At 43.5% G+C, this 27,386-nt stretch overlaps 1 protein-coding gene across 9 annotated transcripts in view; it reads right to left on the minus strand.

Moving 5' to 3' along the window:
- Positions 1-817: 817 nt before the first annotated feature.
- UNK (unk zinc finger) overlaps positions 818-27,386 on the minus strand; it is a 45,855-nt gene continuing 19,286 nt past the window's right edge. The window contains exons 3-17 of one of the 9 annotated variants that reach the window (XM_054846320.1): positions 25,740-25,916; positions 25,174-25,304; positions 24,907-25,042; positions 23,215-23,332; positions 22,151-22,235; positions 20,125-20,267; positions 18,768-18,815; positions 17,704-17,904; positions 13,364-13,432; positions 12,504-12,678; positions 11,252-11,353; positions 9,578-9,766; positions 6,491-6,588; positions 5,681-5,938; positions 818-5,279 (exon numbers count right to left, since the gene is read on the minus strand). In XM_054846320.1, the coding sequence (XP_054702295.1) occupies positions 5,124-5,279; positions 5,681-5,938; positions 6,491-6,588; positions 9,578-9,766; positions 11,252-11,353; positions 12,504-12,678; positions 13,364-13,432; positions 17,704-17,904; positions 18,768-18,815; positions 20,125-20,267; positions 22,151-22,235; positions 23,215-23,332; positions 24,907-25,042; positions 25,174-25,304; positions 25,740-25,916 (2,086 nt within the window). In that variant the 3' untranslated portion in view covers positions 818-5,123. Of the gene's footprint in view, positions 5,280-5,680; positions 5,939-6,490; positions 6,673-9,577; positions 9,767-11,251; positions 11,354-12,503; positions 12,679-13,363; positions 13,433-17,703; positions 17,905-18,767; positions 18,816-20,124; positions 20,268-22,150; positions 22,236-23,214; positions 23,333-24,906; positions 25,043-25,173; positions 25,305-25,739; positions 25,917-27,386 lie in introns of all 9 variants that reach the window. The other 8 variants (XM_054846317.1, XM_054846321.1, XM_054846318.1 and 5 more) reach the window with 8 other exon arrangements.

Here is a 27,386-nt window from a genome sequence, read left to right on the forward strand (position 1 = left end):
CCCCAGGACCAGGAGGAGAATAGCCTAAGCATTAAAAAAAATATGGCTTGAAGCACACAAAACCAGCTCCCAGCAAATGCAAGACTGAGGAGGAAGAAATCCTCCTCCTCATCATCCTGGTGAAGAACCCCAACAGGCAGATTGCTGCATCACAAGAGAGAAGGGGGCAAGCACTCACATCTACTGATTTTATTGTGTTACGAATAATCTGTACTATAAATTGGGTGATTTGGATTATTGTGATTGGACTAACGGTGGTTGATGCATCTTTGAGGCATCAATTAGACCAAACATAAAAGGTAATAATATGCAAGGCATGTTCTTTTGGGCTCCAGTGCATGAAACTATGTACGTAACAATTTTAATGTCCATATTCCCCGCAACGGCACAGGCAGAGCTTGCCTCCGCCCAGCCCGGCTCTGGTGGGGGACACTTGGAGATAAATTCTTGTCCAGACCAAGAATCTGGGTGATAAAATGCTCTTTGCTCTGTGATCTCGCCATTTCCAAAGGAGTCCCAGCCCCACCTAACCGCACCGCATCGACTCTCCCCCTCTTCCATTGCACCTCGATCATAAAGGTGAAGGGGAACCCCCACCTGAAAAAGGGGCTTGATCCAGAACAGAGCTCAGGAAGAAATTATTCTTGGTCGTGTGAAAGGGAGAAGGCAAAATTGGCCACAGAGATGAATTTGATCTGTTATTTCGAGGGTTTCACCGCACAGACCTCTCCACCCCTCCCCAAGCCCCAGCGCAGGGGCTGCACATACACCCCGGACACGCATGCGCGCACACACACGCACACACTGCTTTATTATATTTTTTTTTTCTTAGCAAAAAAATAAAAATTTATTGTCCTCTAAAAAAAAATCCATCCTGCCCTTGGAAACTGTGACACAGATTGAGTTCTTTCCAGCCCCACATGCAAATTCACTCTGCCAAGAAAAGAGTCTAAACCAGGTTTCTGACAGCCAAAACACATATTTACAGAGTACGAGAGAACGACAGCTGAAATCACAGTTCTATACATGGAATCAACAACACGTTTTACACACCACCGATCACCATTCTGCCAACTTCTACACGGACTAGGGGCGCTTCTGCCCAGTGCCCTTCCTCCTGGGGAAAGTGGGGAAGAGACTGGTCAAGAATTGCCACCAGAAATACTGCAGTGTGTAGTAGTATTATTATTATTTTTTTAAACGTATACTGTATTTATTTTGTTTTAACATTGGAAGCTACGGAGTGGGGAAGCCCCAGAAATCTCTCCGATGCAGTCACTAGTTTGCAGGAATACTTCACCTTTAAAATACTAGGTTTTACATCAGTAACATCTATTTTGCTGTTGGCCATCACTCCAAGGATTATTATAATTCTGGAGGAAAACACTGGTAATATTCTTCCTTCTCAGGTGGGGGAAAAGGAGAAAGAGAGGAGGTTCGGAGGCTGGTGGAACAGCAATGAATTACTGAGTCCGTTCAGCGTTACGGGCTTCCTCACAGGGTAAGGATTTCTCTTCATTGTCTCAGCTGCACAAGCCTTGCAAGTGGCTCAGGTTCAGCTTCAGAGATGTACAGAAAGTATAAAACCCTTCGGCAGGGGATCAGCTGCAGCGACTTCCCTTCGTGGGGGGGGAGTCTGCTTAAGGAAAATGTTGTGCTCCAGCTCAGACTTTCCCCCGGTCCCTCCCGTGCCACCGTCTCTTTGCCACAGCTGGCATGCGGCTTACATCATCTAAGGCCAGAGATGATCTAAAAGTGGTCCTGTTAGCCCAAAGCGACACCAAAATTCTTCAGCTCCTGGCTATCATCTACAGCTCTAGCCTTGCTTTTTGCTATCTATCTACCCAGGATAGTGTTGTCTTAAGCCATCTGCTTCTATATTGTTTTTCCATAATAATGTAAAAGTTTATTGACCTTTAAGATACTATGGTTTCACAACACAATCAGGACTCCCTTCCCCCAGCTCTTAATTCAGAAGTGTCCGACCTGCACAATTAATCACTGAGGTCAACACTTCTCAAGCTCCCAAAAATTTTGGGAGGAAAACGTCATTATCCAATAAGGAGTCTGTGTGAAGAGGCAGGACCCAGACGTGTTCAGGGCTGCTCAGCAACAGCCAGCTGGGCTGCTCATCAAGAAGCCTTGCAGACTAAAAACTTCGTTTTGAAGCGTGACTCAGCCAAAAAAAGCCCCCTTAGTTCTGACGCATTACTGCGTGTCCTGTAAAAGGGAGTTCCTGCTTCAGAAGGAAGCGTGACAGTACATTAGAGGGGCTGTACATATTAGCACCAGATTTATTTCAACAAGACTCTTTTTACACCATACAGAAGGTGACCACAGACTCTTAAGCCTTAAATGCAGTGCTGTGATTACAGTTCATCCTTCCTGCCTGGGGCAGGCAGTAACAACTGCTGGAGTGGGTCAGAAACGCTGCCCTTTCCTCCTGCTCTCCCCTCACTCGGTTATGAAATTGTCACATAAGTGGCCCCCCAAAACATTCACAAAATATGCAAAGATGAAGTTCTCTTTTCCATCTGATGCTTAAGAAAATAATTCACATTTCAGATAGTTCTTTCTTTTCAAAAAAAAAAAAAAAAGCAGCAAACAAATTCATAGAAACCTAAATTTAGGAAGTATTTCCTAAAGAACCAGAGGAAAGCGAGAAACAGTCTATGTGCTTGTGCAAAGAGAGTGCTGAGATAGGTTGGGGCGGGGGCAAGGGAAGGGGCTAGTGCTAATTCCTTCAGGCTGTTCTGCCGTGAGTGCAGTGTGGCAAGGGAAAGGTAAATTTTAAGGGCCACAAATGAGGGAAGTTTTGAAGTCTTTGGTCCTTCAGTATAAGTTTTAAAACAGAGAAGCTGTTTTACTCAAAAGGGAAAAACGTGCTTTCTCTGGCCTGGAATTTTCCTGGTACCCCCCTGCCTAAGCCACGTGCCCCCACAGAAGTGGCGGGCAAAAAATATCTCTTCCCCCCTAGACCCACCAGCCCTGCATCACAGCGCAAGTGGAAGTCCCACTGCGACAGGCAGAGCTGCCACCAGCGGGCAAGTTTCATCTGAAGAGAAGGGACAAAGCGAAGAGCCCCTGTGGGAAGCAGATGCAGTCACGCAGCTGGGTGCTGGACAGTTCGGGGGGGGGGGGGGGGGGGAAAGAGGGTTGGCCAAAGGCAGCGTCACCCTGAACAGTCCCACAGGGAGGCAGGAGAACAGATACACCACCCCGCTAATAAAAAGTGTTACAAACCAACAGCCAAAACAGGCTGCTCAGCTCTGCTTCTTATAAATATTAAAGACCTGATTCAAGAGTTTATTTCCTATGATTTAAGTTAGTTACAAAAACTTTTTAGTAAATTTTTATCTTAATTGGGCTTTTTCCTCCTCTCCCCACTTCTTTTTATTTTTTTCTTTCCTAAAAAAAGAAATGTTCATGTATTTCAATAAAAGGTCTTTCCTTAAAATCAGACCAAGGCAGATGTGCTGCCCCATGGCACAGACATTCAAAGGCTATAACCAAACAACATAGCCACAATAATCACTCAACAGTGTCTCTCCATAAAAAAAAAAAATTAAAAAACTGATGCTAGTTACAATAAAATACACATGGAAAAAAAAGCATTTTTACCAAAAAAACCCAAAAACAAGTTAATGGGAAAAACATAAAAAAGAACTACACAGAGCTGCACTTAAGAGATCATCTGGGAATGCATATTAACCCCTTCCATGTAAAGGAAAGGTGGAATTATGGAAGCAAACCTAATTATGTCTTTGCATTAAATATGAAGCTTTCTGAGAGGCTCTGGTAAAAATTCAGTTTTCCTACAACAGTGGGCTGCTGGAGGTTCCAGTGCTTTTCCAGGTGAGGGAGAGGTAGCACAGGCAGCATCCCTGTGCAAAATAAAAGTGTTTAGTCAACTGAGTGGCCTTTTGGTTGAGATCCCAGCAGGTTACTGCAATCCACCTGATGTAAAAATCCAATGGACACACTGGTAAAGTCACAGGAAAGCTCAGCTACTGGTAAGGTCTAAGCTGGTGGCATTTCTTTGTCACGCTGGCATATGTGATCACAAAGCATGAGGGCTTCTGGACCCAGCGGTCCATAATCCATCCTTCAGGTGCTGACACAGGAAACATCAACTCTGTTCAATAAAAGCATCCTGACTACCCGGAATAGTTTCATGCGTTTCAGCGGTGACTATGAAATGGGTCCCTGTGGCTAAAAGAAAATTAATCTGGTCTGAAACAGTAAAAAGTCTCTAGACAGAGACAGACTCCAGTGCCTGGAGACAAGTAACCTGCGCATCCATATTCCTTCATAAAGGGCTTTATCCCACACAAGGGCAATACTTCTAAGGCTGCTCAGACCTGGAACATGTTAGCTGAATCAGCAGTGAACAGCAGTCACTGAATTTTGGGGCCTGGCTTGCTCTAGGTCCAATACTTCCCCCCCCCCCCTTTTTTTTCTTCTTTTCATAGAAATATACAAAGAGTGTAAAAAAAATTTAAAAAGCGAACTTCGCTGATTAAATGACAGACAAAGTTCCTGCACATTCAGAGATCGGCAACGTGAGGCCCACCAGGCAGGCCCCCAGCGGAGCTTCCATCAGGGAGGACGGCTTTAACCAAGCTGGGTCAGTGAAAGAGCAGGGAGACCGAAGACATGAACAAGTCATTTCAATCCACCTCGATCCTCCCTGTGATCTCAACTCTTCCTCTGGAAAGCACATGGAAGCCCCTCTTGCCCACTCTAAATCCTTCTGGAAATAGTCAAAAATTTGTTATCACCTAAATAGAAAAGAGGAGAAACACAGACTCTTTGCAAATGGCCCTTTGATCTGTATTAAAAACAGCTCTCAAAGTTCCTCAAGAGTTAGAATTAGTGGGGCACGGGTGAGGGGCAGTTTAGATACGGGATGTAAAATATTAAAAAGTGCTCTGCAACTAATTTTTGTTTTATGTGTGTATGTGCGTGTGTGTGCATCTATACACATACACAAACAGGCACATACACACACATATATACATATATCCACATACATATATATATGTACACATACATATATATGTACGTATGTATAAAGTTAAAAAGTCCTATACGATATGATTAGAACAAGTGTCCTTGGAAGGTCACGACTGGAGAGAATGGGGCCTGTTGGGATGGCAGATGGGGCACTCGCCCTCCTCGGCGCACGTTTCACACAGCACTGCGTGTTGGCACGGTAACACCACCCGGTTCTCCTCCTGACACTTAAGGCATTTCACTGACTGCATCTGAAATACCGCCTGCAAGAGAGGGGGACAGGGCAAAACATAAGCATCCAAGTAACAAAGCAAAAGTGCTCCCGTCCTGTGCTACGCAGTTTGGGGAACAAGGAGGCGGCAGGGGAAGGACTTGCAGCTGTCTGCCCGTTCATCTTCTGAAGCGAAAGCAAAGCAGCACAGCATGATGTCTTTTAGGACCTTTAGGATGAACAGAGCATCTTTGATTGACTTAAACTCTGTACTTTAGGCACAAAGAAGAGGTAGGTATTTTCCTGTAAGCTGGCTAAAACTCACTTTGGCTACAATCCACATGGAATTGCTTTGATAGGCTGCTGATTTCTGGCTGTATTAAAGGGGGAAAAAAGCTGCGATCTGTAGGAGCAGAGAGAGCAAGGCCCTGCCTGCAAATGCCTGGCACTCACCTTATCGACTTTCTCCAGGTTTGCCCGCAGCTGTTTCTGAAGGGTGTAAAGTGAAGAGAGCGAGAGGGTTTCCAGGTCAGAGAAGGAGCGCAGAAACTGAGGGTCCTGGCCTGCGTGGATCCTCTCCAGCTCCTCCTGCAGTTTCTTCACTTGCAGCTCCAAGGCTTCCCTCTGCTCCCGGGCCAGTTCACATTCCATGTTAGCTGTGTTGGCACGATCATTTGCTTCCTCTGCCTCCTTTTTCCAAGCATCACAAGCCTACAGGTTCCAACAAAGAGGGTAAAAGAAGCAGTCTGAAAACTCAGTCAGCCTCCAATAATAGAGAATCCCAGGCAAAACTATCCCTTTTCGTACACTCCTCACCGGGAGCGCGTTCTGTCCAATCTGCCCTGTTCCCAAATTCTGAATCATCCTCGGAGCTTCACTTCGAAGCACTGCTCTTTCCAGATAACCCAACAGGTTGGGCTGTGGTTCTACATATTTGGCTCACACTGTTAAGAGGATGAACTTTGCATACCGGCAAATTGTCATGGATTTAAGTCAATCACCAGGTCTAAAAGACTGTCAAGCACCTCAGTGCATCTGTTATGACACCTGGTCTTGCACGTCCAGCATCTGAACACATCAACCACAGTGATTCAGTCCCACTTTCCATGGCAGAAGAAAGAATAAGAATGCTTAAGAGAATCTATCTGTAAAATCTACAGCTCTTCCCATCACCTCAACGTCTGGAAAGCTTCTTGTTAAAGGCTGACACCCTCCTACTCCTTTGCACTCCCTAGTCCTTATTCCCAGGAGTTGCTCAAGTACCTGTTTGGCTTGTTTCCAAGACTCTTCCCACTGCTTTATTGTGCCATTGGCTTCATCCAGTTCTTGTCGTAGCCGTGCCAGCTCCGCAGCACCTGGACCTGACAGAAATGCAGGTGAGGTACTGGGCGAAAAACTCCCCGAAGCAAAGTGTTCCCATATGCTGCTGTTCATCCCATTTAAACCTGTTTCACAGGGAAATAGAGAGGGTTATGTCACAGGTGCTGGCAATTTCCCCATTTCCTCCCTACCCCTGTGAAATCCAGGATTCAAAAAAATGTGTACATAGGAAAAAGAAAATCATCATAAGAATGACTTTCATCCCCAGGACCCAGGAATCCATCATAGAGGGACTTTATAGGGGAAGTTTCACACTATTAGGCCTCCTCTTTAATGGTACAGGGAGGACCCAAGAAACCAAGTGGAGGCAACTTTTGAACCAGGCTGGTTTTAGAAGAATCTATTTTAGAGCAGAGCTGATTACCAGCTTGAATCCCCCTTCTCACATGCAAACCTCTGAACTGCTTACTACCTTCCCACTACCCTGTGCAGCACAGCCATCAGCGTTGGTGAACAGATTGGTTCACACAGCCGACCCAGGTGGTGCCTCCTCTCACACTATACCCCAAGAAAACTTCTGTCTCCTCAGCTTGGTGCTTAGAAAAGCAGTCTCACTTCCCAAACAGTGACATTAAAATACGCCAACGTCATTACTGTTTGCATATGCAAGAAACAGCCCTAACTGGAAAGCCCTGTTTACAAACAAGTGGAGGCGATAGTATAATCAGCTTCATCCCCTGCAGAGTTCCAGCATAAAGCTAGTGATTGGCACCGGAGAAGACTTAACTAACCACTTCCCTCTTTTAGCTTGTTCAAATAATTTCTCTTTTCAGGAAGAAATTCAAGGCTTAGGAGACACAGCAGTTGTAAACAAACCTGGCTATTTTTCAGACTCCAAGGTTTGTATTCTTTTAATAAAAAAAATATTTTTACTTAAAATAAGCATCCACACTTTGCGCTCCAGGGAGTAGTAGGAAAAGCTCCTACCGAGACAGAGCTACTGAGTGATGTGGACTCTTACACACACAGACATGCACCTGTTTGATGTTGTAGGAGTCATTTTCATTTAGTGGTGCTCACCACTGGGTGCAGACATTCCTAAACCTAATTGCATTTCATAATTCTGATCTTACAGCAGCCGAACTGACCGTGTCTACAAGCAAGCCCTGGGGCCAACAGCCTCTCGGTGAGGGCTAACTCAACACCACTCACTTCCCATTTAGTGCCAGCCAAGACACAAACAGTTACAAAAAAATACAGCTGAAAAATAGTAACTTGTCTTCACTAAGGGCTTAGGTGCATTAACAAGTAATTTAGCAGAGCAACAAGGGCTCTTTGCTGGCTCAGGCCACTTACCATCGGTCCATTACAGCTGCTCTGAGGCACGCTCGGTTGAGAGCAAGAAGTTTTAATGGAACCTCGACTCACATTTTGTTTTTAAAGCTCCAGTTTTCTTGAAGGGGAATCTAGCACTAAGCAGGATGCTGGCAAGCCACAAATTCTGCCATAACGCTGACCAAGCTTATCTCCTCGGTTCTTTTTACTCTTTCCACCTGCTGTTCTCATATCACATTTGAAGTAGCGAGCCCCTTTGGTGAGAAACGCCTTCTCTGCACATTTTGCATCTAGCACAGTGGGAACTAGCCCAGAACTAGGTATTTTTAACTCAATTGCAATACAAATAAGTAATAACCACACACTACACACTTGCATTCAGCAAGGCACATGGAATAGATAGATTCCAGATGCTCAACAGCTAGGTTACTATTTGAGTATCTTATCAAAACCTCAGCAAAAAAGCTTGTGTTGTATTACAGGAAAATATCTAACTTTTTTCTTAAAAATCAAGTATTTAAAATGCATTTGTGAATTTCCTGCATTTCTTTGGGTTTTTATTTGTATAACTATACAGTCAAGAGAAATGTAACTGCTTAACTTGTTTCTTCCAAAATTAAAAGCAGGCCTTACTAGCAAGTTTTCCTTTTCTTACTGAAACTGGGATGAACAGCCAGCCTCAGCACCAATTAACAGCAGAGATGCCCTCTGATGTCTCTTTTCTTATTACAGTAATTGTAAAAGCTGTTAAAGCCAAACAAATAGCAATTGCAAGGCATGGAAGCATGGGTTTGGCCTATGCAAACAAGGGATGCAGTTACATAGATAAGTGCATGCAGAAATAGATTATAAAAGCATGTAATCATTTTATTAGGTTAAGCTGAAGATTAAAGCATATCTCAAATTTGAAGAAGCATTTATGTCTAGTATCAATTGAGAGAACTAATATTTACTAACAGAAATCAGCAGAGCCAGTGTCACTGTAGCCTTGAGCCCATCAAACAGTTTTACTTCTCAAGGTAACCCTGCGCCTTGATAATAAAATAGATTTGGCCCCTCAGTTCCCAGTTCTGCCTGATATGGCTGAAGCTCCAAAGCAATTTCTCTTCCTTCACAGTCCCTCATGCAGGAAACAGATCCTCAAGGGGAGGGGGGAAAGGAGCAAAGGGGACAAAGCTGGAACGCTGTAACTTTTTGCAAAGTTCACACCGCAAAAACTGCGTGCGGAGTGCCAAATAGGAGAAAAAAGGTACAATGACCCAAGCCTGCTGTAGAGCTCCCTCCCAGAAACCAGTCTGACCTACAAGCAGTCCCAAGGGCAAACTGCAATCCCCACCTTAACTAAGTAAAGCTGAGGACCCAACTCTGAGTCTTATGTAAAATGAAGTCTCAGCACAACACTGGTGGCAGGAAAAGGCAGAGCTCTTTTCCCTGAAAGGCATCGTCAGTCACTTAACCTATCTGCCCCTTTTTCTCAGCCTAGAAACATGTGAAGTAGAGGGAATTGCTCCCTTGTTCACAAGGTATTAGCTGATTATTGGTAAAGCAGCTTCTAGTACTGTTGCTGTTCTCATGGGGAGAAGAGATACAAATGGCAGCAGTGAAATAATACATTAAAATTAAAGCTAACTTAAAAGAAAATACTTACATGGCACAGACAGGCATGTACATGGGACACACACACTGTGCATTTACCTAATGATCCATGAGAAGCTGATGTCCCCAGGAACGTGTTTTCTGATTGGCTTAAGTGTCCCTGGGGCTGATGGAGGAAATGCGATGAGAGGCTGACCGGTGGAGAAGGAGAGGCAGAGTGAAAGGAGGCAGAGCTTCCAAGGGACCCGGGGATATTTACAGGAGCAGAACTTTGCAGCAAACTCCCACCTGGACAAAGAACACACAGAGAGGATGGCTATGTATGACCATGAAGTATGGGCCAGAGCACAGTGCAGGAGTTCAGAGCAGAAGGCGTTAGCTTCCCTCTCTCCTTCCTAAGCCCCTCGGGATTCCCTTTGCTTCTCATCACGTTTCATTCCCCTCTCAGCCTTTAAGAGGAGCACTGAAGCTGCTGTCCCATGAACCACGTAGGTTAAGACCCTCCGGAGTTCAATGGACTGCTCTTTCATCAGCCAAAGCAACAAAAGGTTTTCTGAGCAGAGTTCAGTCCCTGTCAGTCTAAAGACGATGAATTTGGTATCTCGTGAAATAATTGGTAATGAAAAATTCACTTCTAAAACACATGCCTCTGCCTTTAATACTTCCAAACAACCTGTAGTGAGAAGATTAATCATGCTGGCTCAGGTCATGATCTTAACCGCTAAAAATCAGTGACTAGCTTGAGTCATTTTAGACATACTTGAGTGCCCGGATCTATCAGTAATAAAAACCCGCAAATAAACAAAAGCCATCCTCCAAAGCCATCACACTTCCCTTACACAACGGGTCATTCTGTCTGCCACACACAGTTTGAGGGAGATCTCAGCCCTGCTCCCCACTGTCCCCTAGTCTGCCTTCTTAGAAGATCACCAGGTAACACCCAGACCTGATGTGAACAGAGGAAAAAGCAGCGTGGAGGATCTCTAAGCCACTGCAGATGGGTGGCGGCAGAAGCAGGGCTATCAGCAGACAGGCACAGTAAACTCTGACCAAGTTCTTATCTTTGGCAGGGAAGTGGAAGCGATATTCTTTAGGGTTCCTTCCACAGGTCCCTTCCTACCTCACCACAGCTCCAGGCAGTGTAGTCCCCGTGGAAACCTTCAGACCACCAAAGTTAGCTCTCATTCAAAACCTGTCTTACGCAGCAAGGGTAGCCAGAAACTACAACCACTTCCAAAAAGCTATGAGACATTTCTTTTTTTCCCCTGGACACTCATTAGAAACAGGTAGAAGAGGCCTCAGCCTACCTCCATGCATTAAAATGAGACACATTACAGGAATCAAGTCAGCAGACCATGACACTCTGTGACAGATGGATAGCATTACCAGGTCAGCGAGTTTCCTGTTACTGCTAGGGAGAGTTTTCTGCTTAAGATGCAAATCATTATACTTTGGCCTCTTTTTAACAGTATCAGATGCGTTCTAGAGTCTATTGCACACTTAAAAAAAAAATAAAATCAAGCAAGTCCCATTCAGTCTCAAGAAACATCCCCAAGACACCTGGGCCCAATGGCAAGAACTCAGCTCTGCTAGTCAATAAGGGCAAGCTTTCACTTCAAAGATGCTCAGCAGTTGCCAGAGTTTGTTCTAATTGCTGTTTTAACCAATGTTACTTTGGGACTGGTTTTAGAGCTTTGCTGGGCTGGCTCCACTGAGGTGACTGGGCAACACTGCTTGGCAGAAGATAAAGAAAGCTCTGTTGCTTTCATGTACCTATCATGATGCCACTCGTGTGGGGCACTGTGCTGCTGTCAAATGTCTTCTCCAGGGCAGCCACTCCGAATTCATTCAGGTCCAGGTCATCCAAGGCAGACTCTGCCAGACACAGAGGTACCAATTATGTTATAAAGGACCAACAACTTCAAGAGATAGGATGGCCCAAAGAGCCTACATGCAGAGGAGCCTTTGCTCTCTATTTGTCAGTCTGCACAGCCCTACTCTCCGCCCTGTGCAACGCTGTTCTTAAATGGTTTGGCAGAAGTGTCATAGGCAGCTTTTCAGTTCAGGTTCTTTTGCCTGATCTGAATTCGTTTTGTCTCAAAGTATTCCCAAATGTTATATGAAAACAAAAATTTGATGAAATAACAGCAGTTCCCATAAGTCTTCCCCAAAATGCTCTTTCAAGTCTGTCCACAATATGCAATAAAACTGGCTTCTGACATATCTGGGTCTGGCTTGTGCTTTGTCCCTACTTTGCTGAAGAGCCACTCGAAAAAGAAATACCAGTAGAAGGGGACACTTGAAAAACATCTCTGAGGTTCAGATATAGGGTAGAATAAAGAAAGCTTATGAATGCCTGCAAACGTTGTATCTATTTGAATATGCCTCCTCACTAATCATGATCAATATAATTCCATCCCACGCATGCCCACTCATTTCTATTCTTGTTTTTTACAAATTAGTGAGATCACCTCAGAAATGTTAGATTAAAAAAAAAAAATAACCAAACCAACCCAAAACAGGTGACCAAAAAACCTGTACCTATCTAAGAGGAGTGATTCCACTCTCTGGACTCTGCTGTTCTCCTTTTTCTAACAGCCTCCGTCCTACACTCTATGAAGGGCAAGTCCTTACAATCTACCTGGTAGCCCTCGCTATAAAATCGTCATTAAGAATGTAAGGGGTTGTAACTGTGGAAAATGCCCCTGTGACTTCCTGCCTGCTCCAAGACCTCTTTGTCACTTTGACAAACCTAAAACTAAGGCCCTTTACGCCATCTGACATTCTGAATAAGTGGCTCAGAGGCCTTCTGTTGGTCCCATGGGTGAATTTCATCCGTAATGACCTGCAGAAAACATCAGATGCGTCACAGTCACAGAAAAAGCTTACAGCCTCAGGAGTCTGCCAACACTGACAGAGACGAAAAATTGGAGTTCACTGGAACACCCATGCTATTCCAATTCTCGTACCTGGTAATCCACGTCAGAGGAAGCCCTATTAGCATAAGTAAAAAAGGCAAAGTTACCTATGACAGACTCAACGGTGTCACTGGTTGGGTAGAAAGGAAGGGCATTGGCATTCATGCCTGGTATGCTGCTGGTGCCGGCAGGGCTTGGTGGTGTTGCAGCCAGACTGGAGGTGATACTAGAGGAGATGCTGGATGTCAGTGGGCTCCCCACTGGGAGAATACCCAGTATGTCCTGAAACAAGAGTTTTAAAAGGGAAAGATGTAGCAAATAAAACATCTTTATAGAAGAATCCCCTCAGAAACATGCAGGAATGAGCCAAAGATCAGCAGCAAACCTGTTCCTGCCTGCTTCCAACCTGACAGATGGCTGGTGCTATGACTGGGCTGGGGGTGGGGGAGAGATTAACAGCTTTTCTTTAATTTCTGCCGACTGCTCTCCTTCCCTCCCCCCCTACCCTGCAGTATTACAAACATCCTTCAGGCTGCCCCAGAATTAACTCCTGTGACCCACAGGTTGCATGCAATCATAGGCATGGGTCACACAATCACTCACTCAGACTTAGTTCAACACATGACTTAGAACCTGATATTAAATTCTCTTTGCTGAATCCTTGAACTTAGATGACTTCAGAGATCCATTCCAGCTCAATTTTCTGTAATTTGGAGGCCTTCTCCAGCATGGTTCAGGCCTATGAATCTTTCCTGTATTCATGCAGGTCTAGCCATTCACAAATAACCCCTCCAGCAAATCATCCCACCTTCATAAAGTAATCCCTCAAGCTGAGCATCCCTAAACAGGGTCTGGACTGTCATTTACTCCCTGCAGAGCTGTCTGGATCCACAGAGATTTCTCGTGTCCTTGTCTGTGGTGGTGCGAGCACTAAGCTAGGTTCAGAGCCCTGCTAGCAGCACCGTACCTGTTTGGGCTGTAACAAAGGTTGCTCCTGGCTCCTGTGTTCCAATGAGTGGGACTTCATTTTTGCTTGCTGCAGTAAAGAAACAGAACAAAAGAGAAGCAGAGGGATTAGCAGCAAAATTAAAAATGGCTGACTGCTGGCTTTGGAGAGGCCATAGGAAACACAGACCCCTCCTCTCTTACAGCCTGCTCTGGGCACTGGAGAATTCGGAGAGTGGGAAAGCACAGCAAACTGAAAACACTCCAAGCAATTTGCTTTCTATGTACCAAGACATCATCCCTAGAGTTATACAAAGACTTGTCACAATTACATCTGCCATCAATGCTGCTGTAAGTCCTCTGCTAGTACAAAGGACATCTTAAGAACCAAGACCAAAAATGAATTATTTTGCCTTGCTACAAATAACACAGCCTTCATCACCAGTACCTAAAAAAGGGGCCAGAAATGGTGGGAGGCACACTATATTTTTAAATTCTGTAAACGATTTTCAGCTTTGGGAAAATAAAGTACGTAGATTATGTTTTCCCTCAAACTTTCCCAGCTGGGATTGCAAAGTAAAATAAAGTGATAACAGATCAATTTTAAAAGCAAGATCATCAAATCTGATTTTTTAAAAAATAAACATAGAAAGCTCAAAGCCATAAAACATGAGAGGTCAAGGTTGTCTGGAATGCAAAACTGCATGAATGCCAACATATATTTAGAATTCCACTATCCAGCCTAAAAATTCAGCTTAAGGACCATCCAGCAGTATATCCTTAACAGATATCAACCCTCTTGCCTCACAACATCAGTCAATTCTGAGCTACAATAACCAGAGTTGGGAAGGAAGTGGCCTCTTGAGATTGTCAGCGTGTAACGGTCTGTTCTGCAGGCCTTGCTCTGCTCCTCCCACGCCGATACATGCGTAAGTCACGGTGAGATCAATCACACCCTCTGGGCACCAAAGGGGAGCAAAAAAAGTGCTGAGAGTCAGAGCTGCTTGTTTACTTGCCCTCCAACCCCCCCCCAGTCTGAATCAGAGACACATTCTAGGCATAAAGCACACTCGATCGTATTTATCGCAAATGCAGTCACCATCTCTGCAGGGGAGATTCAGGCATGATGCACAACAGCAGTGCACGAGGCACCACGCTGACCTGAAGCGATACGCCTTGACTTTTTGGCTTAAACAATCTTATGAAAAAGATAAATGATTGCTGGAGACGGATGACATAACCAGACAGGCGAAAGAGCAGTGAAGAACTCATCCCTTAATTAAATCATTTTCTCTGCTCAGCTGTATGCCTATAGGGAGGGCAAAGCCTGGCAAACAGGCAGTTGAGATACGGACGCAAAGATCCTTCTCTGGTGGGTACCGTTCTCTCATGCTTCCCTGAACAACACACAGGGCGTTTACATACAGCAAAACTACCACTGAACCGATCACAGGCTTGTTTTCCTTTGTGTGCAATAGATGTGTTACGTTAGCGCATCTGTGTGTGCCTGATAACACGCCTGCTGGATCACCCAGCGCATCCCTACCCTGTTTGACACTCATCTGAACGCAAAATGTGCTATCAACAGACGTCAGCAGCTAAAGTGAAGGCGCGTGCGCAGCCGTGCCCCCCCACCAAGAGGCTTCCTGCCAATGTAGCTAGCTGGCTCTGGTGCAGTTAAGTCTTACTGGAACGGGTTTTTTTTTCTTTAAGGAGGAGAAAAAAAGTGAATGCGTTTCTAAGTTAGTCCCAATTCCCACTGCCTTGAATTCATGTAACACGAGTGAAAAATAGAGTAAACCAATTGTCACCAGTAAGCCAGTCTCCTTTAGCTCTGAATAACATTAAAAACATCAAGACAGAAATTCAAAGGGCAGGCTGAGATTCTCCAGCTCAGTTTGTTGCAGTCAGGAAAGAAAGCAAGGGACATAAATTACGAGTAAACTGAACGTTTTCTGACAAGCATGGAACAAACCTACTGTACTGTGTGTCAGGACTCAGGAACACCTCCTGGTCGCGGTACTCAAGTCCTTCCAGCGCAGCCAGCATTTTTCCAGCTTGCTAAATCTTTTGGGACTCAGGAAAAGTATTTTTAGCTTCAACTGCTGGCTCAGCCTTGCCACAAACTATGAGGAACCTATTAACACAGGAGGTGTATTTTTCATTCTAATAAGATAGAAACTATTTGTACCAATTCCACAGAGGAAAAATGACAAGCCTATTGCAGAGCTGAGCCAGAGTCTCTCTTAAGTTTTCAAATATGAGTGAGCAAATTTAAATGCCTAATTATTGGTCTAATTTACAGGGTATGTGAGAATCTCAAGTGCCCGCTGCAGCCAAAGGGAATTACCGAGGATTTAAAAAGTAAGTAATTATAGATTAAAAGAAAATTAAACCAGGAGACTTACGAGACACCTAATTTTGTCTGTAGAAGACTAGCATAAGGCAACTGTGATTACTTCTGTCTATATTTTAATAGCTATTTATTCCAGTCATTTAACACAGGTTTTTGCTTAATTAAAGCCACATGAGTAAGAAGCTACCTGAACAGAGTAGCTTTGTAGCACAGCCCGGACTTCAGACATAAATGCTGCTCATCATCTGGCCCTCCTTTTAAAAGTCCTATTCATGCTCCATCCCCTTTCTCCTTGGCTTAGGCTTGCTGCCCATTTTCTCCAAAGCTGGGCCTCCCTGGCACCCTGCCTCTGCTGGCAGGAAACAGGGGTTCTCTCGGTCCTTGGGCTTTGGGTTCATTCCTCCTTTCCTCCTTTGGAGCAGAGGCAATAGAGAACGAGTGCATGTTTCTTCTTTTGTTTCTAAACAACTGCTACAAGCTGCTGTGCCTGCAAGAAGTGCCAGGATCACAGCATGGTCTGCTCTTTACCCCCTAAGACATGTTGCATCAATTTGCAATTTCCTAAGCCACATCCACGTTAAGCAAGACAATGAAAGCATTTATAAGAAAGCGTACATGCATATAGCTTAATCTGTATTTGTCACCAAATCATTTTAATTAGACTAAACAGTGTTCAAGACTGGTCCTACTGCAAAGTTTGGTCAAATTTTCCCAAAGTTGTAAAAATAAATAAAACAAAACCCGCAGAGTCTGCTTCTAAATCCAACTACTTTATGCAAGATCTTGTCTGGACGGGCTATTTCCACCGTTTTCTCACAGCAGTGCAATATTAACACAGCAGTATATGCTTATTAAGACTAGCTTCTTTAATATTACAGAGAAGAGTTTAAATGTAGCCAGGTTGAAAGCAGCATTTCTTGTCATCTCTGTTCTCAAGCAACATAGACCAGTTATTTTAATCCTTTTTTTATATATATTTTTAAAGAACTTGTAGGAAATATTTTTGCAGGCATCTCTTCATAAAAGCTATTCCTTCCCCTAAATCGAGATGTTGTTCTATTACATTTACAAACCCAGTGAGGTATAAAAACTGAGACCCAAGCTCTGGGTTGGACTCAGCTGACTTGGAAGGGATGGCGCAGAGAAACTATTAATCATAACATAATTGTAACATCAGAAAAGGAAATTCACAATAACACGTTGACTGTGGAAAAGCTCATGTGTGGCAGAAGAGATGGAAGAGACTGTTCTGGGCTTAGGGAGCAGTCTGAATAAGGCATGACACCAAGAAGGAGAAGACTGAGGAAGCAGCAAGGCAAGACTGGGATATCAAAAGGGGTAAGAGGGAATGTCGTGACAGATGTGGGTTGGGTAAGATTGCAGAGGGCTCTCCAAATGTGAATAAGGAATTCAAATCTAATACAGAAGCCACAGGAGAGATTCAAGGATCAGAATGATACAGCCAGAGAAGCAAGAGACAACCAGCGTGACATTTTTAACACACCCGATAAACAAATGGTGAAAACAGAAGACAAACCAAGTCATGGAGTTCAAGGTAAGAGTTCGGAGTGAGAATAGAGAAGGAAGGATGAGTTTCCATGAGACAGTACAGCAAAAGAAACAGCAACTCTTGGCAAGGACCTAAATACGGAAAAAGAAAGAGCAAGAAGTGATATGTGGGAAGCTACCCAGGGTCAACACAGGACAGAAGTTGTGAGGGATTACAAAAACAAGCAGCAGCTTGACTTCTACAAACTGCGTGTGTGATGGCAGCTAGGCAGACAAGAACAGATGTAAGATGTAAGAGCCTGGAAGGGAGGCTGAAAGCAACAGCAGAAATCTGAGAACTGATAATGAGAACAGGGCTTTCTCATTTTTGTTCCTTGAAAAAAAAAAAAACCCAACAAAAACCCCCACAAATAACCAAAAAACATTCAAGCTAGACTGGGCAATTTTTCATTCTTCCTCATCCGCCCCAACTCTTCTCGCCAATATTCCCTACTAACCTGGCATTTGAAACTCTTCAAATACTCGGCCCCCACCTGATCTTCTCGCTCAAACCCAGGCGCTTTCTTGTAGCTGCCGGCTGCTGTTACTGAGTCTGGAGGAAAACCAATGGTCTCCAAGCTGTGTGGCTTTCCAATGGCGCCAGGAGGAGACCCACATATATTAGATGGGCTTCCGAGACTGCTGTTCCTACAAAGAATCTAACAGAAGGAACAAGTGTCAGGAAAGTACAGCCAGCAGCAACGACTCGGAGAGGAGAGGCATCCCACAGAAGAGCTCATTTGCTTCACTGTTTGTGCATCGATTATACTGACAGTCAACACAAGCATACAAGCTTCCGGTAAACAGTAATTAAAAAACAGGAAAAAGTTCCAGTAGATACTGGATATATACAGTCCCACAATTATGGTTGTGTTGTCATTACTTCGTACTGGAGTGCAATCTTATAAAAAACCAGCCTACAGCTCTAGTGACATTTATTCTTTTTGAGGCCTCAGATGCAACTGATCTAGTTTCCAAACGTGACCAAAACTCTCTTCGTTTTCCTTAGGCTACAGTGGATCCTGTCTGCACTGAGTAGTAGTGTGAAACAACCAAGCATATCTGAGCTACGTGTAATACTGTTATCTTTTGCTTTCCAGTTGGAAATCTGAAAGTTTTAATGCAGGCACAAGTCAAGTATCAACAGCTGCATTAAAAACCCCAAGGATTTCCATTCTTTGGACTATAATCAGGGATCACAACCACATGCAACAAGGCTAGTTTTGCACTGTAGATGAAGCCACGGACAGCAGCAAAGAAGATTAAGATGAGTTTTAGAGAAAGTGCCTACTTGGATCAATGCAGATATCCCATTTCTCTAGGACAAGAAATTATTTGCCTGCACTGGCAAGCATGGCTGTGCTTCAGACAACATTTGGACAGCTACTGCTACCACAGATTCAAATGTGGCACAGTCTGGGCTGGCATTAGAAAGAAGGAGCATCCTACAATATTTTGATTTTATTTTTATAGAGACATTCTGCTGTCCACGCTTCCCTACAGTTGCAAAGATACTACTCACTGTGGTGGAGGTGGGGCTAGTTGGCAGAGTTCCTGATTTATTCCACACCTACAGTACAAATACAAAACAGAACAGGCCACGTGAGGCTGGCTGCTAGAGGGACCTTTTTCTCTGATTAATTCATCATGTAAAATGATCACCAGCAAAGCCATATTTGTTTGCAAGCTACATGCAGATGCCCTGTGGAGTGATGAAGTCACAGAAAGACATGTGTTGCCATTTGGCATATATCCAAGGATTAAGAAAGACTGTTTAAAAGACTAAGAGCTTGAGATAACAAAGACCTAAACAGTCTATAAAGTGGAAGGTATCTTCAATTTCATTGCAGTTTTCAGAGAATTTAGATGATAAATTCACAAGATGAAGGGTTTTTCCTTTTTTACTGCTTTCCACAGTGTTATTTAGTGAGAGAAAATATTATGTCCAGACTTTAAGATCTGTTTGGAATTCTAGCTGCAATCAAATTCAGGAGTACAATGAACTGTGAGGTTGGCTTTGGCATGAATAAAATCAAACTATCAGCTTCTCTTTTCAGGGAGGGGGAATAAGATAAAACAGAGGTCTTAAATGAGTTCACCTCATTCTGATCAGTTTCAAATGAGTTAAACTCACGTCATTTTACCTTCTCAAAACCTCAACCAACCATTTGAAAAGGTTACACACCTTATCAAGGGAGTAGTGCAAACACAAAAGACTTAACAAACAAAAAAAATCTCTCAGCAAAAATGAAGTGGTCTAACATTCCATGGGCCTCATATGTCTGTGTGTATCTGATCAGCATTTAAAAGATCTCCCTTCTTGTATGTACAACTAAAAGTACTACCAACAATCTGGGGCATTACTTAAATATATTACAGAGTTTAGCTATCTCCAGAAGTAGGAGAGGGAGGGAATCAAGGGTATCCTATAATGCAACACACAATATGCACAGGTTAAGCCTCTGAGATTACATATGTAAACAAACTCAATTGTAGTTATGTACTTTAGACATTATTGGCTCACAGCCTTTAACTGGAGTACTTGAAAACTAAGCCCAGTATGTACCTCCAGACAGGAAGGAGTTGGACTTCATGTGTGGATGTATTCCACTTTCCTGAAAGTGCATCAACAAACTCTGGACAGAAAGGAAGGCTTAGAAATTTTATAGGTGAGAGGACAATACTAAAGTCACTGAATTGTATGTTCCAAACAAACAGATCCTTCTAAAAACTGTGAAGCCGAGATCTAAAAGAAAAGTGCCATACCCTTTGGACTTTTGGATACTTGAGATTTCTCTTCTTGGGAGAAAGAAGTACAGCGACTCAGAGAAACCGAGATTTATAAAATATGGACAAGGCTTCCGCGCAGTGCTACGTACATTGCTAAGGTCTGGGGCATGTGGACTGGAAGGGCTGACTGGAACAGAATCACCAGCTGCTGATGGCATATACATCACAGGGCCTGTCTGTGTCGGGCTAGACACAGCCGAGGATTGCTGTAAATCTTCACTGAGCGCAGGCTCTGAAAGAAATAAAAGCACAAGGAACATTATTCAAAGCTGTATAATTGCAACGGAGCACAAGACGTTTAGGAACAAGAATACCTAGATATTCTTGAGAGAAGAAATATTCCACAAGCACCTACTTAGAAGTATAAAGGCAAGGAGAAATCTTATCTGGCAAATGACTACTACTTATCTAATATTCCTTACATTATTACTGTCATCACTCGTATGCTGTGCTGCTCTTTAGTCCATTAACACTGCTCCAAAATTATCTTCTCTGCGTTAATTGTGTGTTATTCATTCAGCTGTCTTGAACTAAGCAGAGCTTCCTTCATTGCTAGGCACAAAGTTGATGCATGCATTATAATTAGCTGAGGGAGATAAGTTTCCATCAGCACTCAGTACAAACCATTACCAAAAAAAAGTAATGTACGTAGAAAGGCATACACAAAAAGAAAGTGTCGTTGGCTTGGAAGGTAAACTAGAGATGCTGTAGACTTGTAGTATTTACATCTAACACAACTCAGCATCTTTGCAAAAACTATATAACTGACGCTATGCCTGCATTGCAGTATCTTTAAAGTATCGGTTTCAACACATTTCTTGCCAATAGTCTGCAAAACTCACACTAAGAATAGATATAAATGGACTCCTGTTATTTTAATTGAAGTAGGCCCTCAGTGTTCACCTTGCTAAGAAAGGACTAAAAGATAATATTCCATAAGACAGCGCAAGAAATAACCAGGTTGGAATGATCTAAGTGCCACAGAACATTACTCTGGCTTTAAAGTAGAATAGTATCAAGTGCAGTAATCTTGTTAGGAATAAGGCATCTCCTAAACAAAAATACTATGCTGTACACAAGGGAGTTTGCTAAACACAGTTTCTCTGTCAAGACTTGATTCTCTCTTAAGCTTGCTGGATCATACTGTGTAGTTACACTACTGTGTTTTGGGCCTTTATAGCCCACAGCTCTAGCTGTAATTACTACTTGTCGACAAGGCTTCCTATAAAAGGAACTGTACAACCTGTAGGGAATTTACTCTCACCATTCCTTGTCAAAAGGCAGCAATTACTAATTCCATCATTTACAAAGGATAATCAAATAACAAAGAGATTTGCTCAAGGCCATGTAGTGAGTCAGTAGCAGAGCTAATCTATTGGCTTCTGAGTAACCTGCTCTAATTGCTGCAAATTCAACAGCGAGACTGGAGTGCGGAAACTTGAGTAGGAGCCATAGGACCAGGAGCTAACCATTTCTTTATCAATGTTAGTACCACCTGAATATAGAACTCCCTAGACCAAAACAGCATCACTAGTTTACAGAAGATGAAAATGAGGATTTAAATAATGCCCTATAAATCAGGGAGCTAGCGAGAAAAGAGGATTTGAAGAAAAGCGGGCAAAAAAGCTGCATATTTTCCTTCTCCAACCTGACTTAAAGATTTAAACTCTAAGTAAAACTTCATAAATAGTAAAATAGTATTTAAAATGGATCAATACATTATCTTTAAATCGCAATTTTACCGTCTTTTTTTTTTTAAAATACAACACTTTGCAATTTAGCTAGGTAAAGTTCATCCACGTGCAGAAGTGAAGCAGCGCGCTCTGTTCCAATTCTCCTAAACTGACATACAGAGAACTGAGTGAGCGAGAGAGATACTTCAAGAGACAGTGCAGTGAGAGCTAAGGGCCGAGTCCTACAGACTACCTACTGCCTTCAGCTCTGCCAACACCTCCCACACCAGCACAGTTTTAGAGGAATTATCAAAGTTTATACTTCGTTTTTGAAAATCTTTCACAGCAGCTCTAGTTTAGCGGGCCTACATTTTAAACTATTTTGGCCAGAAGCTTGCCATAGCTTTAATATCTATGAAATATAGAGAAGCAGTCCACGTACGTTCTACATGTGCAAAGGCACAGAAGGGTCCTCGGGGACAGCTGCCAGACTGCTGCATATCATTGCACTTGGTGGATCTGTAGATCTAAGGATGGGAAAAAAACAAAAACAAAACAAAACAAAAAAACCAGACATGAACAGGAAAAACAGTGACCAGCAGCCCAGGTACAAAAGTACTACGAAGAGACCTGACAGCAAGTAGAAACACAGATAAAAACACAAAGGCAAGCAGAGTTCAGGGCAACCATTTCAGTTCTTTGCTTCAAAGAAAGGAAAACCAACTATAGTTCCAGAAACACCAAAATATGCCCATCACAGCTAGAGCTCACCCAAAGATCAACCTATCACACATCAGCTCACCCAAAGGTCGCCATTTGCCATTAAGTCCCTCAGTCTCACTGGGAGCTCCATGGATATTACAAACAGTAAAAGGTAGGAAATAGTTGACAGCACAGAATACTACAGCCACAGGTTTGCAAGGAAAATAACAAACCATTGACAGTGATTGTGGGAAATGGATTATTCCTATTCCCCCCAGTTTGACAGGCGGTGACAATGGTTACTTTGCCGATACAGGCCCAGCAAAGCTTTTCAACACTGTAACATGAAGCAGACTAGGACAAGGTCTTAATTGCACTTTCTGTAAGGGTACTGGAATGCTCTGGGCATGCTCACAACTAAAAGCTCGGTGGTTTTTAGCACCAGTTCCGGGGTATCTATGGTTTAGTGCAACCGTCATCAACCAAGAATTTTTCCCTCAAGGAAACAGATGCTGTATGCTCACCTGCAAACCCACACCGTGCTTTCAAAAGGACCCCCATACACAAGACTGCTCTTACACTTTTTCCCCTACTTTTCTTACCTCCTGGTCTACCTAACGAAAAGTCACCCCTGTCAAGCAGCTGAATTTCAGCTTACTTCCAACATGCAGTTTCTCTGTATCCCAGGACCAGACCACAAGCAGCCCTCATACTCTCCCAGCTGGCACACCAGCATACTTCACAAGCCTAGAACGCTTTTGCTTTTCTAGCCAGCTACCAAACAGATCGAGCAGGTTACTGTACCTCTGGATGGAACTGCTGTTCTGTGCGAGTGTGGCAGTATTGACATGAGTCTCCATTTTCACACTTACTGGGATCTCCCCACTCGTCTCCATGTTTCACACTGGGACATGGTGAAGATCTGTGTAAATAAGGTAGCAGGAGAATGCATCAGACCCACAAATGTGCTTTGAGCTTTGCTTCCTCAATTGGGAGGCAGGTTTGGCTGCCCACCCTCAGCTGTACAATCTGTTTGGCTGGCTGCTGCTTCCCCAGCCCCCACCCTGCTGCCATTGCATCTTGTTCCCCCTTTTCCAATTTCTCAATGAAAGAAACGTTGCTTAGCTCTCCATCTGAAACCGAATACAACCTGAACCAACATAACAATATTAGCAGCTGATGTGATTAGCGTCAGAGATGCTGGGTCTGGTTTCTGTTTTGGAACTGTACATTCATAGAAAGCTAAGAAGTTAATTGGCTAATCCTAAAACACATAATACCCTTACAGTGGTACGTTTCCAGGGTTAGAGGATAGCCGTGTGGACAAGAGGCTGAGTCAGGCCACTGGGGAAAAGACAAGTCCATTTTCTTTCTCCCAGCCAGCAGCAGTTCTTTTTCCCGGTTCTGAATTTTTGGTCGTGACCTACTTCCCCTGCTCTTTATGCTCTTAACCATTCCCTCAAACAACAGCAGAGGGAAGCAGATAGCAGCAGCAGACGCCTGCATGAAAGGCAGCCACATCAGCTGGGGGTGGGGAAAGCAACACAGAAGTGAGTGGAGATCAGGAGGGGAGAAGCTTTCACCTCTTCCCTTCCCCAAGGGCCCAGGCAGGGGCAGAAAGCACACAGCTGCTGCCTGAAGACTGGCTTAGCATTTCTGTTTCTCCTGAAGGCGTTGGGATTAATGCTCCTTTGATTTATATTTATTTAAATTTTGCAATACAGGATTTCAGTGCAGATTCAAAAATTTCTGTGAATGCTGGGGGTGGGGAAGGGAAGTGAGAATATCCATGGCGTTTTCTCTCCTGGCTGTCTGGTCTGCTCTTATGTTTTTCAAAAGGGAACTAAGGAAAAGCCCCACTGAGACCACAACAAAAGCTCTGTTGTGTTGGAGGAAATGAGGGCCTATAACTTGGATGAAACGTGTTCAGGGAGACGCGGCACACTGAAAAATCCAGCGACAGCTGAGTGACGAGAACACCCTGGTGCCTCAAAAGCATGATCTTTAGCAGCTGGTTAGGAATGCATGTCCAGCTACAGTACTGGTCACACCTCACCTCACGATCCCCATCACCAGGCACACACAAGCAGCGTGACGATTCTGAATCCTTTACCATGAAAACACTGCTGTGTGAGCTTGTTTCTAGATGGGGATTAAAACTTTCTTTTGCTTTCTTTTTCCTGCACTGTTTTCTAAAGCAGGAGTTTGTACAGTAAGGGGAAGCCAGACACAGGTTCTGTTTGCCATAAAACCAGAGTTGTAACGTGATTTAGCAACAGTAATTTATTAGAGATACTAGTTCCTATACGCAGCAAAACTCCTTTAGTTTGTTATCCTGTCTCCAAGGCGGAAGTAACGGTCCATCACATCTGTCAGTACAGGCCTTGGAGACGCACTAAAAAACTATCTAGTGGACAAAAACCTAGAACCTTCATTACAGATTTCTACTACACCTCACCACTCAGCTGGGGAATAGAATATCCCAGACCACTGTACCTGTATTTGTGTTTTCTTGGGCTTCTTCTTCTGTCTTTGCTATTGTGGTAGTAGGGACAGGCATAACCCTGGCGACAGAGACGGGGGGGTTTCTTACATTGCTCTGTCTTGTAATTTCCCAACACATATGTTGTATCTGCAAAAGAAGCAACCAGTTAGTGGGAAATCACCACGATCTGCATTTACTATGCAGAAGTTTTTGACAGGAGCATGTACTTCACAAACACCAGACTTTCCCAGCCCCTGCAGACCCTAAGAGACACTCACCTTGCCACCTTGGCTCCTCACTGAGTATTTTCTCTATCATAGCATGGCTAGCAGCAACTGCAGACTGACCCTCTATGCCACCTTCTGATGTAGTCTGACCATTCTGCAAAGCCTCCATCGCCTGAAGCTCCCTTCGTGGACAGAGTTAAATGAACATACAGACTGAGCATTTGAAGAGACATAAATGTGGATAAAAACTGACATACAGGAATGTGGTAAAAAAAAAAAAAAGCGGGTGCATTTCATTCATGCATTTTTTGTCAGAATGTCTTTAGTTGAACAGCAACTGCAATACATGTTCTTCATTCCCTGGGAATTCCAGATGCATTATTTTGACACCCACCCCCCCATCAGACTCCAAACCACAACACAACTAGTTTAAAGTGTGCTCTCTCCCTCCATTTTTAGTATCCTCCCTGGAGATTTTGTAGATTTGCCTTATTAGGAAGGGATTTATTACCATCACTAAGCATTTCACATTGAAGTAGTACTGTCCTTCCATCATCTAACTTTTTATCTGGGTCCATAAATTACACTTTTTATACACAGCCCCAACCTCTACTAACCTGATGTCATACACCGGAGAGCGTAAGTCATGGGGCCCATGTGCGAACGCACAGTGGACTCCGTTCTTCGTGCAGTTTCCCTTGGAGTCTGTCTCATGAATGCAGATTCCAGTTTTGTAGTAGCGCAAGTGATACCTTCTCTCCGTGTCTCCAGTAGTTCTATGCAAGAAGGGACACCTGAAATACAGGAGGGGAAGAACAGCCAAAGTTTAGTCACACAGGTGAGGGACTCAACACTACCTGAAGACGTACTGCCGATACAGGATGCTGCAGCTGACAAACACCTTTGCTAAGTCTGGCCCTTCTCTTAAGTGGGGCCTTCCAAAGCTACACAGAATCCCTAAACCTGTCACTACGTAGTATATAATAGTTTCCCTCCCAAAAAGACAACTGGATTATTACACCAGCAGCATCTTATTAGTCTAGTCTAGTGACTGCAGGGATCTGGAAAAGAGCAAGGACACTGTCAAGGCGTTCTGATATACTAGCCATGATTGAAGGGACATCACATGGCACATACCGTTTCCTCGGCAGCCCATCTAGACTTCGTGCTGTTACTGTTTCCTGCTGATGTACTACTACAGGGCTGTGACACTATCTAGAGCCAGATGCATCCTTTATGCAGAGCACGGGACAAGAAAGGAGAATCACAATACTACCGTTTTAACTTTTGTTTCCCCTCTTAGGCAGAAAAAGAACAATCTACACTGAGAAATGAGAAATAAAATAAGAACAACAATATGGAATAGGTAAAGCTTAGATATTACAGCACCAAGCCATAAATACAAAGAGTTCTGAGATGGCAACAGTTTTCATTCACTGAGTTTGAGCCAGATATGAACCAGTGATCTAGAAGCCAAAGCCCCTAAATATCTTATTTCCAGTCCCTTCCAGTTCTCTTCTAACAAGGAAGAAACTATTGAAATTGAGGCCTCAGGCTAGGGGATTACTCCATTCTGCTGAAGTCACAAGATCTTTACTTAATCGGGTAAAAAAAAAAAAAAAAAAAAAAATTGTTTTCCCGATAAATAGCATTTTTCTGTGTGTGTTTATACTGGCACCATGAAAGGGAACTGGAATTCCATCTTTCCGTAGCATCTCTATATAAAACACTCCCTATATTTGAACACAGTTTGGCTAGGCTATTTATTCTTCCATATCTGTCATGTGGCTAAAGTTGTATTACTGAGTTAACCCTTTAATTGCTGGGACCTGCCACATGCACAGCAGAAACACTTGCATCTCTGCTCCAGCTAAACTTACCACAGTCACGGAAAGAGAAGATCCAATAAAACAAACTCTTCCTCATGTTGCCTTATTCTGAGTACCTGTCATTTCCCTGCTGGCTTCTTAAAAGTTCAGGAAGACAAAATAAACTGGCAAGTAACCGATATGATTTAAAAAGCTGGGGATAGATAATTCGGGGGGCAGACTAGCAGACAAAGCTCCTCCTCTTTCAGCAATCCATTAAAAACTAAGCTACTCTGCTAGTGAGCAAGAGCTCACTTCTTCATTCCCTGGGAATTCCAGATGCATTATTTTGACACATCAATCATTATTATTTGACAGTCAGGGACTTAGGGAAACTGAGTCTCTCTCAGTGCATTCATCAGCAAGCTGTTTTTCACACCGCAATTTTACCTAAGA

Source organism: Grus americana, chromosome 18 (genome assembly GCF_028858705.1).
Source record: "Grus americana isolate bGruAme1 chromosome 18, bGruAme1.mat, whole genome shotgun sequence".
Taxonomy (NCBI): domain Eukaryota; kingdom Metazoa; phylum Chordata; class Aves; order Gruiformes; family Gruidae; genus Grus; species Grus americana.